The 12,467-nt window shown below is 51.2% G+C and overlaps 1 protein-coding gene across 1 annotated transcript in view; it reads right to left on the minus strand.

Annotated features, from left to right (window-relative positions):
• Positions 1-1,551: 1,551 nt before the first annotated feature.
• Ubap1l (ubiquitin associated protein 1 like) overlaps positions 1,552-12,467 on the minus strand; it is a 23,694-nt gene continuing 12,778 nt past the window's right edge. Inside the window, exons 4-7 of the mRNA XM_033756049.1 lie at positions 9,290-9,811; positions 7,497-7,706; positions 2,863-2,964; positions 1,552-2,271 (exon numbers count right to left, since the gene is read on the minus strand). Of these exons, the coding sequence (XP_033611940.1) occupies positions 2,137-2,271; positions 2,863-2,964; positions 7,497-7,706; positions 9,290-9,811 (969 nt within the window). The 3' untranslated portion in view covers positions 1,552-2,136. The remainder of the gene's footprint in view (positions 2,272-2,862; positions 2,965-7,496; positions 7,707-9,289; positions 9,812-12,467) is intronic.

Consider the following 12,467-nt stretch of genomic DNA (forward strand, 5'->3'; position numbering starts at 1 on the left):
AGAGGGAGAGAGAGGGAGAGAGAGAGAGAGACAGAGAGAGAAAGGAATTGGGGTCCCACCGGCCCCTTCAAGGGCCAGCATTACTTACTTCCCCCAGGCCCCACCTCTTAAAGGTTCCACACCTCCCAGGAGCACCCTCACCCGGGTCCAAGCCTTCAACACAGGAACCTCTGGGGGACACTGAGGACTCCAACCGTACTGGTGGAGATCTGTTAGCCATAATGAAGATGCAGACGGTGATCAGAGTGACTAGAGAGTAAGGAAAGTTATAAATAAGTAGCCTAGACTCAGTGCCACAAGCTTCCGGGGTGCTGTCCTGCTCAGCACAATCGAAAAGCCCAGTAGCTATATTTTATGAATAAGGCACAAAGAAGCTCGGGGACTTTCAAAAGGTCACAGAGTTAGTGATAGGCTGTAGTTTCAGCCCAGATCTGACTTCAGGATCCGTGCTTCTAAACTGTGTCATTCTGCCTCCTACAACATGTTTTAAACTAACAATCTGCCCATTGCTGTCTCGTTTTTAAATGAGCCATACTTTTTTAGGGATGGAAAGGTTGATGTAGGTGGCAGGAGAATGGGAATGGTGGCCTGAGTGTAGGCCTCCCACCTGGGCTCTTCTGCTGCAGGCGACTTAACAAAGTGGTAGACTTAGGTCAGGTAAATTTACTCAGAACCAAACTAACTTCAGCCCTAAGGCTGCATCTCAGAAATTGAACTTGAATTTTACTTTGTCCAAGGGTAGTTTTATTTTTGGCAACAGACACATGACCAACTTTATGCCATCCTGCTGATTTTCTCAAATAGTTTTGCGTTGCCTTAAAGTTATTCAAAGCACATTTGAAGGCCAAAAAATATCTTTCATGTGATTTCACATTGGCAGGCACTGGGCTTAGTGGAAAACATGGAGGGTGTGGATAGAGCTCAGAAGACTGGGACCAGGCAGGACTTGTGTAGGCCACAGAAGTCTCCATGACACAATCAGACAAGGTCTGGGCCCTGAGAAGTGCAGCTGTTTCTGTCTGTGACTTCACAGGCCCCAGGTACAAGTGTTCCCCTGTTTGCAGGTAGAATGGCTGAGAGGTCTGGACTCTGTGGAAACTGTTAAAGGCATGGGGAAAAGCAAGGAACCTGACCTCTGCTGGCCCACGTCATGGGCCACTCCAGCAACTGGCCCTTTTGATCCTTGGGGCCTCTAAAGAGGTGCAGAGCAGCTGGAGACAACTCTGGTCCCAACCTCCCCGCCTCCCAAAGACAAATGATGACATAGGACTCCGGATTGTCAGAGCAGAAGGGCGCTTAGACTGGCTGGTCCAGAAAGCCAGACACATTGGCTGTGGTGGTCCCGCTACATTGTAAAGAATCCTCAGAGAGCTTCTTACATAAAACCAAACAAGCCTGGGATTTGGCTCAGTAGTTCCGCCACCTGCCTTGCAAGCTCAAGGGCCTGAGTTTGATCCCTGGTACCAGGAAAAACAAACAAACAAACAAACAAAAAAAAAAAACAAACCACCACCACCAACAACAAAAAAAACCCAAAACAAAACAAAAAAACCCTGAGCTTATATTTGTAGTCCCAGCTACTCGGGAGGCTGAGGCAGGAGGACTGCTTGAAGCCATGAGTTCCATACCAATAAGACTATGTCTCAAACAAACAACAAAACAAAAATCCAGGAGGCTGCCAAGTTGTGTTCTCTGAGAGTATCTCATGAGCAGTTGCCAGGACTGGAAAATTCTGACCCGATCAGATTTTTTCTACTTTTTCCTTGGGAAATGGAGCCCCAAAGAGGCCTTGAGCCTGACATCCACACAACCTAAATCAGAACTTAGGGCTTCTGATTCTCAGTTAAAATACTTTTCTACCCAAGACCAGGACACTGCAGGCCTCAGAAGAACCATCCATCATTTTTTTTTTAATTTTACCTTTCTCAAAAGCAAAGCTATTACCATAGAGAGCTGAACACAGGTAGTGCGCAAGGCTTGTACAAAAAACTCAGTCCCACCTCGCCCTCCTGGAGTACTGCTGACTGGCTGCGGTGTTTCTCCCAACCTTGTGATTGTTTGTGCTTCTTACAATGAACTTGCATGACTTTATTTGTCAGCTTGATTTCGATGACAGCAGACGGGGAGCTGCACTGGTCATGGGGTGCAGGCTACCAGCTCCTCCAGGGCTTGCTCACAGTGGTTGCCGTGCACCAGGAGCACCTCCTTGATCCGCTGCTGCTCGAAGCCCATGTCACTGAACTGTTCCCAGAGGCGCAGGAACTCCCTGGCCTGAGGAGGGCACAGGAAGGTGCTGGGACCCTGGGCAGCCCCCTCCCAGTGCCCACTGCTCCTCATCCCTGGAAGCTGCCGCTCCACAGACCAGGCCAGCCTGGTCCCTGGTGGCCCCTGGGGTGATGTGAGGGGTGATGGGCCTCTGACCTCTCTTCCTTAGGAAAGAAGGCCCCAGCCTGGCCTCACCTCCACCCTCCTGCTCCTCTCGACCCCGTGCTTGGGCGTTGACACCAGACAAGGAGGCTGGGGACCCTGCCCACGCCCAGTGGCTGGCTTCCTTCCTTCTCTGACACCAGGCCTCCAGCTGTCGTTTCTTTGTTGCCCCCTGCCCTGTTTCCCTGTTACTGATTGCCTTTCATCCCCGTCACCCCCCAGGCTGCTCTGGGATAGGCTGGGGACCCTGCCCACGCCCAGTGGCTGGCTTCCTTCCTTCTCTGACACCAGGCCTCCAGTTGTCGTTTCTTTGTTGCCCCCTGCCCTGTTTCCCTGTTACTGATTGCCTTCATCCCCGTCACCCCCCAGGCTGCTCTGGGGTGGGTGTATCTCATCCCACCATCCCCTAGGACCCAGGAAAGAGGCCCAGCTGACCTTGCTCTCAGAGTACTGGAACAGTTCCATGGCCTCGTCCACCAGGCCCTCCTCATAGCCCTGCTGCAGCAGCCTCTCCTGAGCACTGAGGTAGCTGAGAAACTGGATGGAGGTGGGCAGAGAGGGTGGGATGGTAAGAAGACATGCAGCAGATGGGGTGCAGTCTGAGCTCAAGACCAGGAGGGCTGGGAAACCCCCTGCATGCTGCAGGGCCCAGAGATCCTAGGAGCAAAAACAACAGGAGCACAGGCCTCCTTCAAAGTCCTGGGAACATGTGGACCATGCCCCCCACCACTGTACCAAGATGCGGGCTGGAATCCAGGAAAGGGGCTTTCAGTGACTGGGGAGCCACCCTCAGCGATTGGACATACGCACTCCCTGCTCCCGGTGAGCAACTAATGTGTGAGGGGCCCCTCCTTACCCCAGATAAATCTCTGTCCCAAGGACCCCCTGAGCCTCTATAGCTTGGGGAGGGGCAATGGACAGGGGAGGGACCCACAGATTCAGCGATTGGACATACGCACTCCCTGCTCCCGGTGAGCAACTAATGTGTGAGGGGCCCCTCCTCACCCCAGATAAATCTGTCCCAAGGACCCCCTAAGCCTCTATAGCTTGGGGAGGGGCAGTGGACAGGGGAGGGACCCACAGGGCCCAAATCTTATGTCAATCCCTGTTCAAATCCTCAGAGCTCCTTTGCCCTCGGGAGAGAGCGGGTAAAGATGGTGGTGGATGTTGAAGGTCCTGTTCCACCCTGCCCCAGCCACAGGCTGCTTCAGTGCAGGCCAGCGCTGGCCACTCTGGGAAGCCTCTGCCAGCTGAGTCTCCACTGGCTGTGTCCCAGAGCACCCTGAGCTCTCTGCGTGGCACACACAGCACTGTGATCGCTCCTCTTCCGCTTTCTCCTCTTTCACTTCCTGCTCTGTGTGAGAGGGGCTGGCTGGTCTGGCCTGCTACTGTGTCTCCAGCCCCAGCATGGCAGCCGGGAGGAGCTCTTCAATGAACAGATGCTGCATTTATGAAACGAACTAAGAATGACCTTGAAGGAACCCACAGCTTAGCATGGGAGATAAGCCAGATGCAGGACAACATCAGTGCCAGGCAAATCAAAGCAGGAGTTATAGGTGGTCGGTGCCAGACAAAGGCTCCTGACTGGGAGGATTAAGAGTATTTGCAGAGGAGCAAGGCAGGTTTCTGCAGACCTTCAGAGCTTGCAGAGAACAGGATGGTCTGGTTGAATGGTTTTCAAAATGCTGCAGCTCCTCACTGTCTGGGCTGCAATCAGAGCGGCCTGTGAGATGAAGGCCAGAGCACGCACTGGAGGGACAGGACCTTGCTCTGAGCCACACACCCAAGCCTCCCTCCCAGGTGAGGAAACTGAGGTCCAGGTAGGTTAGGTGGTTCCAGGACAAGGGCCCAGATCACCCGCCTCTCACTCAGCACCTTGTCCTGCAGGGGGCAGTGGACAGCCCCCAAGGAGGACGGTGAGGATAGGGCTGCACAGCAGATGCACCTTCAGCTTTTGCCTCATCCATGGCAATGCTTCTGAGCCTTGGGGCCCACTGCAGCCACCCTGGATGCTTGGAAAACTATTGATTTCACTTCCTGGGCTTCACTCTAGAGGCACTGCTGTCTCTGGTCTGGGGTGTGGCCAGGAAACAGGAATGTGTTAATAGCTCTCCCGTTGATTCTCATGTGTGGCTCCAGAGACAGCCCAAGTCATGCTGCATATCAGGGCCACCTCAGGACAGGCCTGGAGATCTGCATCTGTAAAGATCCTGCTGCCTGGTCTGCTTTGGGGATCTATGGAATTGTAGAAGCTACCAGGCTTGCCTCAGGCCCCTGGGTAGGTGAGAAGGGGTCTCCAGAAGTCATTAGTGTCATAACATGTTCCTCCTCTATCCCGTGAATAGAGAAAGCCCCAAAGAAGGGTCCTGCTAGGTCCTTTAGCAAGTCTGGGCCTTGCCATGGACGCCTGCCTCTGCCAGGAGATGGGCAGAGCAAATCCGTGGAAGGAAGGATGGTGCAATGCACAAAGCTTTGCTTACATTTCCTTTTCTCCCCCGACTCCTCTAAGTATGCTGTCTCCATCACTGACGACCTCCCTTGGGTCATCTGGACTTAGGGGTCTTCATCTTGAGTTACATCTCCAGCCCTTTTTTATTTTGAGACAAGTTCTCATTAAGTCACTAAGCTGCCAAGGCTGGGCTCAAACTTGTGATCTTCCTGCCTCAGCCTCCCTAGGTGCTACGATTACAGACATGTACCACCACACCTGGCTCATCTGTCATCTACCTTGGTCTAAATGGATTTACTGCAGTGTGTGTCTTTCCAGAGAAGGAACCTAAACCCAAAGGGGTGGCTTACATGATGGCAGAACCTCACAGAAGAGAGGGCAGATGAAGCCATCCAAAGGCCCCTCAGGCCACCCCCTGACTGTCCACTGGGGAGGAAGGCCACCCAGCAGTGCCATGCAGGTGGCCAGTCTCAATCTGGGAGCATGGTGTTCCCAGTGCAGTGAGATCCTTGCTGCCACCCTCTGGGAGGCCAGTGCCCTGCCCTGGCTGTGACTTATCTTCAGACCCCACTATGATGGACAGTGACTGGAGCCTTGTCGCTGGGCCCAAAGGCACCGAGGAGGCTCCTCACAGCTCCCTGTTGGGCCTGGCCCCTCACAGGTCTCCTGACCTGCTTCTAGGCCATGCTCCAGGCTTTTTAGCAACAGCAGCTGAAGGTAGGGGTTGAGTTAGATCGGCTCTTAAATCTCAGATCAGCCTGGGCTACGCTTCTAGGAGGTTCTCACACAGGAAGTGGGAGAAAAGCACTGTGCAACAAGGATTCCTGGTCACACCGGCCTGGCCTCAGCCCTGGTACTGCCTCTGACAAGCTAGATGAGCCTCCTTGGCCTCAGTTTTGTCTGCAAAGTGCTCAGGGCAGTAATAGCACAGTAACCTTGGAGAATCGAGATGACCTAATCGAATGCTCTGAGATTAGGGACCGTTTTTATTTCCCAGCATCCTGCCTCATGCGCCCTCTCCTCCAAAAGACAGGTTGGATCAGGGCCTTCCAAACTCTTCCTTTCTATCCCTTCTTCTTCCTTCACTTGTGCCTCCTGCATGGAATATCGTCCTTTTTTCTTACATCAAAGTCAGTCTAATCCGGCTTCAAAGTGCAGCTCAAAGCTTGGCACCTCCAGGAAGCCTCTGCTGATCACTGGAACCTCCTTGTGGTACACTGAGCATGGCCATAAATTCTTCGGAGTCCCTCTCATCCAGAGGCAGTCTGTTTTTCCACCTTTTAAGTCTGGGCTGGTCTAAGACATAGTTTGAGAAACCAGGTAAGATGAAAGTGACCCTGTCTCAAAGCAGCGGAGGCTGTGGAAGGCCTTGCAGCTTTCACACATGCTCTCTTAGAACCAAATGTTACCAATCTGTGGCCACAATGAGACCAGCACAACCACCTAGCTGTGTCTGACCCACATGGTCAACCCAGAGAATCATGAGCAAATCAAAGGTCATTGTACTGAGCTACTAAAGTTTCGGGTTTGTTACAGAGACCATGTCTCTCAAGTCACCCCTTTCTACCGGCAAGGGCTGGCTGAAGCAGAGGTGTAAAGGCCCAACCAGGATGTCACCCTGCTAGGGATACGGAGGGGCCGGGGGAATCTCACAGCAGCGGCACTGGCAGGCGCTTTGTACAGCTCAACTTCTCCCTCTGTCACTGTGGCTTCTGTCCCCTCACTTCCACAGGACTGATCCCAAACATCTTCGCTGCCAAACTACATCTGAGCCTCCCCCTTTTCCAGGGTAACCCACCCACTGTGCAGGTGGAGATGTGCCTTGGTTTTCCCTCTAGCTCCTGGCCCATCTTAACCCCAGGAAGTGTCCAGTAAATATTCAGGACTACAGGGATGGGTGGGTAAGTGGGAAGAGAGAGACAGATGTGGATAAACTGTTCACTGAGGGGGGCAGCTAGAGCTGTGCTCTCCAGCAAGGCTGCTACTAGCTATTTGCATTTAAATTAATTTCAGCTAAGTAAAATTTAAAATTCAGTTTCTTAGTCACACATTGCAAGTAACTACATATGGCTAGAGGCTACTGTACTGGACAACACAGATTTTTAAAAATCTCTCTCAGTTGGACATGGTGGTGCATGCCTGTAATCCCAGCACCTCAGGAGGCTGAGGTAGGAGGATTACAAGTTGGAGTCCCAGCCTAGGCAACTTCACAATTTAGTGAGATCCTTGTCTTAATATCAAAAAATAAAAAGGGGATGAGGATGTACCTCAGCATTAAAGCCCTGGTTTCAATCCTTAGTACTGCAAACAATCAAACAACCCACTAGTATAAGTTCTACTGGGGCCTTTGTGGAGAGATTCCTGACTGTTCAAAGCTCCAGCTCCCTGTATTTGGGGCAGGAACTGGGACAGGAGTAGAATTTTGATACTTCACCAGTCAGCTGCTGGTAAACTCCTCAAGGGGAGATAGCAGAAGGGTGTGGAAGCTTGCTCACAACCCCAATGATTAACAGCAGGCTGAGGTTGTACCTCTAAACAGAAGGTAGCAAAACTTCTTTAATGTAAAGGCAAAACCCCCCAGGTCTGCTCACTGGACTCCAGCTTCCCAGCCCCCACTCACCTGGCTCAGGCTCTGCCTCCCCGTCTTCTGCAGAGCCACGATGGCCCTTCCTAGCGGGTACCCCAGGGCCACGACAGGCTCGATGAGCTCCTGCTCCTCCTGGCTCAGGGCAGACAGCAGGTCAGCTGCAGAATCAGGGTTTGATCTGCACGAGTTGAGAGGCTGGGGTGTCCCCCTAAGAGGTGGCAGGCAGGTGTACGGGCTGAGGGACTGAAACACAGACAGGCTGGCACATCAGTTACCACAAGAGACACCGGCTGGGCTGCAGATTTTAAAGGGTGGCTTCATGTACTACCTTCTATAGAGTCATGCAGACCCCAGCTCCCCATGGGTTACTTGCTTCACTTGCATTTGAAACAGGCATCTCACAAGGACCCCGAAGGTTGTTAGGAGACAATGTGGGCAAAGTAGTTGGTAAGGAGGCACTGTTGGCAAGGCTGCATTTCATTTACTGCTTAGAATACTCTGCACATGAATGTGATAGGAAGTTGGGCAAAACAGCACACATCTGTGCTCCCAGCTACTCAAGAGGCTGAGGCAGGAGAATCGCTGGAGCCCCAGAAGTTTGAGACCAGCACAGACAATACAATGAGACCCAGTCCCCACTTCCCCATAAAAAAAGAAAGGAGGGGAAAACCCCAAGAAATATGATAAAATCATTCCATTATCTCATTTTACAGACACTGAGATCAAGGTTCAGAGAAGTTAATGAACTGATACACAACACACATTTGGGACCTGGCCCTGACTCAGAGGGTTCCTTACCCTGCAACTCAGTGAGAGGGTCTGGGGTGGATCTTCTGGAGTTTTCCTGGGCTGGGCTCTTGCAGGGCACAGGCTAACAAAGCCCTAAACACAGCCCCATCCCCTCCTCCCAAGGAAATCCAGGGCAGAGTGGAGGCAGGCATATGAATTCCCCACCCGTCCCCATCTTCTTAGGGGTTCTCCTACCTTGGGTTCACCTAGGGTAAAGAACGTCTGCATCCATGACACACCAGTGATGGCAAAAGCTAGACCTCAAGTCTGTCTTCGGTTAATTCTACCTAGGCCTCATTCTGCAGCTTCTCTTGGCCCAACTGTGGAGCAGAAGCTGTGTCCAAATGCCACCCTCTGCTACCTATCCTACCCCAAGCCACTAAGGATCCAGGCTTTGTAGATGGCTGCTTAAACAATCTGGAGGGGACCCCTAAAAGAAAAAGGGCAAGCGGCTATAAACATGACACTGGGGACAAGCCCTTGGAAGGCACAAAGCGAGGGCCCTGAGGCTGACACTTCTTTGACTGGGCTGTGAATGCACCCACCCCACTGCCACCTTCCCATCCTGGGCAGCCTGGCCATCTCTCAACATTTGATGCCAGTCTGGTACTGGATCTTGTCCTGGGTCTGCTTAGACAACTCGGTCCTGAAGTTTGACTATCCCCCACTTTATGTGGCCCAGGGGCCGAAGTCACTGAACTGGGAGATCCCTCCATTGAGCCTCCGGTTGAGCCTGCCCAGGGACACCCTGATCCGAGCTGCTTCTTTAACCCTGCAGACCTCTATGGGTCAGGTCTGCAGCTAGCTGCCTTCTTCCATTGGAAGACACTCGCGGGGTAACTACCCGGCTTATGATCATGGCGGCAAAGCAGGCACAGCAGGAACCCGGGAGAATGGGGTCTCAGAGCAGGGCTTCTTCTAGGCCAAGAGCTGCAGAAGGACAGCACCACAGCACCAGGGTGGGCAGGTGAAGGCCAGGAGGAGAAGCTCGGGGAGGCAGGAACCCGGGTCCTTGACAGCGCGGGTGGCGTCCTTACCGGGACCGTGGGTTTGTGGCCCCGTAGCGGGGCCATGGGGCCAGCAGTGGCGGGTCGCAGGGGCAGCGGGGTGTCTGGAGGTGGCAGTGGCAGCGGAGTGGGCCCCGGGGGTGTGGGCGCCCCGCAGAGGCTGCGTGCACGGTGGCTGTGGAAGCTGCGTAGCAATGCCCAGGACCTGGTGGCCAGTCTTCTCCCAGACAAAAGCCCGAGCATTAGTGAGCATTGCCGGCCGCAGTCCGGGGTGGGCTGGGAGCCTGGACATGAGCTACCGGGATCCTGCTCGTCCTCGCTGGCGGAGGAGGCGTCCTTCTCTTCCTCGGTGGCCGCCTCCTGCTCATCCCAGGGCGGCTGCTGAAGTCCAGCCTCTGCAGGCGCGGGTGCCAGGCGGCTGTCTGGGCTGAGCAGCAAGAGCCAGGCTGGAGGGGCTGAGGCTGTGCCCAGGTCACTGCTCTGGTAGGGTCCGTGTCCTCGGAGGGCAGCCTCTGTGAAGAAGAGAGCCTTCCTTTCCAGGCCAAAGTCATGCTGTGGAGAGAGGCGCAGTGAAGGGCCAGCCAGGGCTGGGTGGGTGCCGGTGGAAGGGGCTGGGATTCCTCACACCTGGCCTGGGGACCCACCAGGCCCAGGCAGCTTCTGAGCCTAAGGCTCGAGTGTCCTTTGCAGCATACTGCCACCTTGATTTCAGTATCAGTGGGGTCCCCAGATGTCACTAACCAGCTAATGGTAATTCTGAACAAGGGAGGAATGTGTTATACTAAAATGTGCTAAAATCCAATATCTAAAACCCTGTCACTGAACAAGAGTTACTTTAAAAAGTTTTTCCTCCAGGAAACCTTGTTCTTGGCAAAGAAGCCTTCACGGAGGACAGCACCACTTGCTAGCAGTCAGCTAGCCCTGTGGGCTGTTCCAGGTAGACAGACGTCCTTCAAGAATAGTAATACTGTGGGCCCCAATCCAGCATGGGAAGGAGAGCCAGGCCTGCTCCTGACCCAGCCGCCATCGCTCAAACTCCAGGAGGCAGCCTGGGCCCCCATCCACGGCAGGAAGGAGAGCCACGCCTGTTCCCGACCCAGCCACCATCGCTCAAGCGCCAGGAAGGTAGTCCCCCCCACCGTGCACTCTCAGACCTCCTGTGTCAGTCTTTGGACCCACTCTGCGGAGGCAGAGGTGGTCATCAAGGGTATTTTTCTGAGTTCCTAACTTTGAACATCTTTAAAGAAAGGGCGTGGGAAACCTATAATAGAACATTGTGGAGTTCAACCATTCAGAAGGTCGAGGAACTCAATCTGGGCCTTGCAGCCCAAGGTCAGTCAGCATCATGGGGTTCAACCATCATCTAACTGAGACCAGGGGACTTGCATCCTTGCTCTGTCTGAGCCATTAAATGGTCAATACACTATACTGAAATTTTGTTCACTGCAGACATGTTCTAGATTGCTTCTTGATTTCAATTCAAATGATTTAAGGGTGATAGACTAGTGACTACCACAGGTGGTCAATGTCCAAGTTGTGCTTGATCTTAATGTGTTGCTGATTGTATCAGTTGGGGTAAAGCATTGCGGATGATTTGATGAGCTCTTTCTCTGATGTTATGAAGATGAGAGTGTCTGTGGGTCGTTAGAGACACAGAAGCTAGGGTGCAAATATATCAGGAAGATTTGGGTGATAATCCAGAGATTAAACCAAGGACAGTCCAACAACAAAAATTAAAATGAGAAAACACTTAAGCAAGACACAAGAACAGACTTCCAGTCCACCAATGGCAAACAGTAGGGCAAATGAGGATGAAAAGGCCAATAGTGAACCACCAGGACAACCTGAACTCAAAGCACAGGAAGAAACAAAACAGATCAATCAGGCTCTAGAAAAATTCAAAACAGAACTAATTTCCCAGATAACCATAGAGATAGTGAGCAAAATGGAAGTCGTGATTCAAGACTCTAGAGCAGAAACTGACAAAAAAAACAGATGAGCTCAGGACTATGATAGAAGCCATGAAGGCCCAGCATAAGAAAGAAATGGAAAAAATAAACGCCCAACATAGGAAAGAAATGGAATCCATAAAACAGATTCAAACAGATATCCAGGAGATTAAACACTCCATTGAAAGTGTACGCAACAGAATAAAAGAATGCGAAGATAGACTCTCAGATATAGAAGATAAGATTGCAGTCAGTGACCATGAAAAGAGAGGTCTCTTAAAAACAGTAAGAGATCATGAGAAATCGATCCAACAACTCCTAGATGATGCAAAGAAGAATAACATAAGACTGACAGGAATCCATGAAGTAGCAGGAGAAAATACAAATGACTTTAAAAAGCTGTTCAAAGAATTAATGACAGAAAACTTCCCAAACAGAGGGGAAGAATTTGACATTCAGATAACTGAGGCATATAGGACCCCAACTAGCTACAATCAAAAAAAATCTACACCTAGACATATAATAATCAAGATCCCAGAAACCCAACAGAAGAACAAAATACTACAAGCAGTAAGAGAAAAGAAACAAATCACATACAAAGGAAAGCCCATCAGAATCACAGCAGACTTTTCAACACAAACCCTTGGGGCAAGGAGAGCCTGGAATGAGATATTTCAAGTACTAAAAGAGAACAACCTCCAACCTAGACTGATGTATCCAGCAAAACTCTCTTTCAAAATGGATGGGGAAATAAGACACTTCCACGACAAAGAACACCTGAGAAACTACATGAATACCAAACCAGCACTACAAGCAATTCTAAACAAGATCCTAGAAAAAGACAATGAAGGCAACAACACCATGAGGCCCAACAGAGCAAATCAAATAGGCAAGGCAAGAAATTAAAAGGAGAAGGTGAAAAAGTAAAAAGAGTCAACAAAAGGCCAATAACATGTCAATAATAAGTCAGTACATATCAGTTATAACCAGCAATGTCAATGGCCTCAACTCACCAATCAAGAGAAATAGACTGGCAAAATGGAATAAGAAGCAAAATCCAACAATATGTTGTATACAAGAAACACACCTAGTGCAAAAAGAAGCCCATAGACTGAAAGTGAAAAGATAGAAAACAATTCTCCATGTGACAGGAGCCCAGAAAAAAACAGGGGTAGCAATCTTATTTGCAGACAAAGTAAATTTCAAACCAAAACTGATTCTAGTATTATTGATGTAGGATGGGACTGTATCATACCTCT

The sequence above is a fragment of the Fukomys damarensis genome, unplaced genomic scaffold (assembly GCF_012274545.1).
Source record: "Fukomys damarensis isolate Sample0158 unplaced genomic scaffold, DMR_v1.0_HiC HiC_scaffold_25, whole genome shotgun sequence".
In the NCBI taxonomy this organism is placed as follows: domain Eukaryota; kingdom Metazoa; phylum Chordata; class Mammalia; order Rodentia; family Bathyergidae; genus Fukomys; species Fukomys damarensis.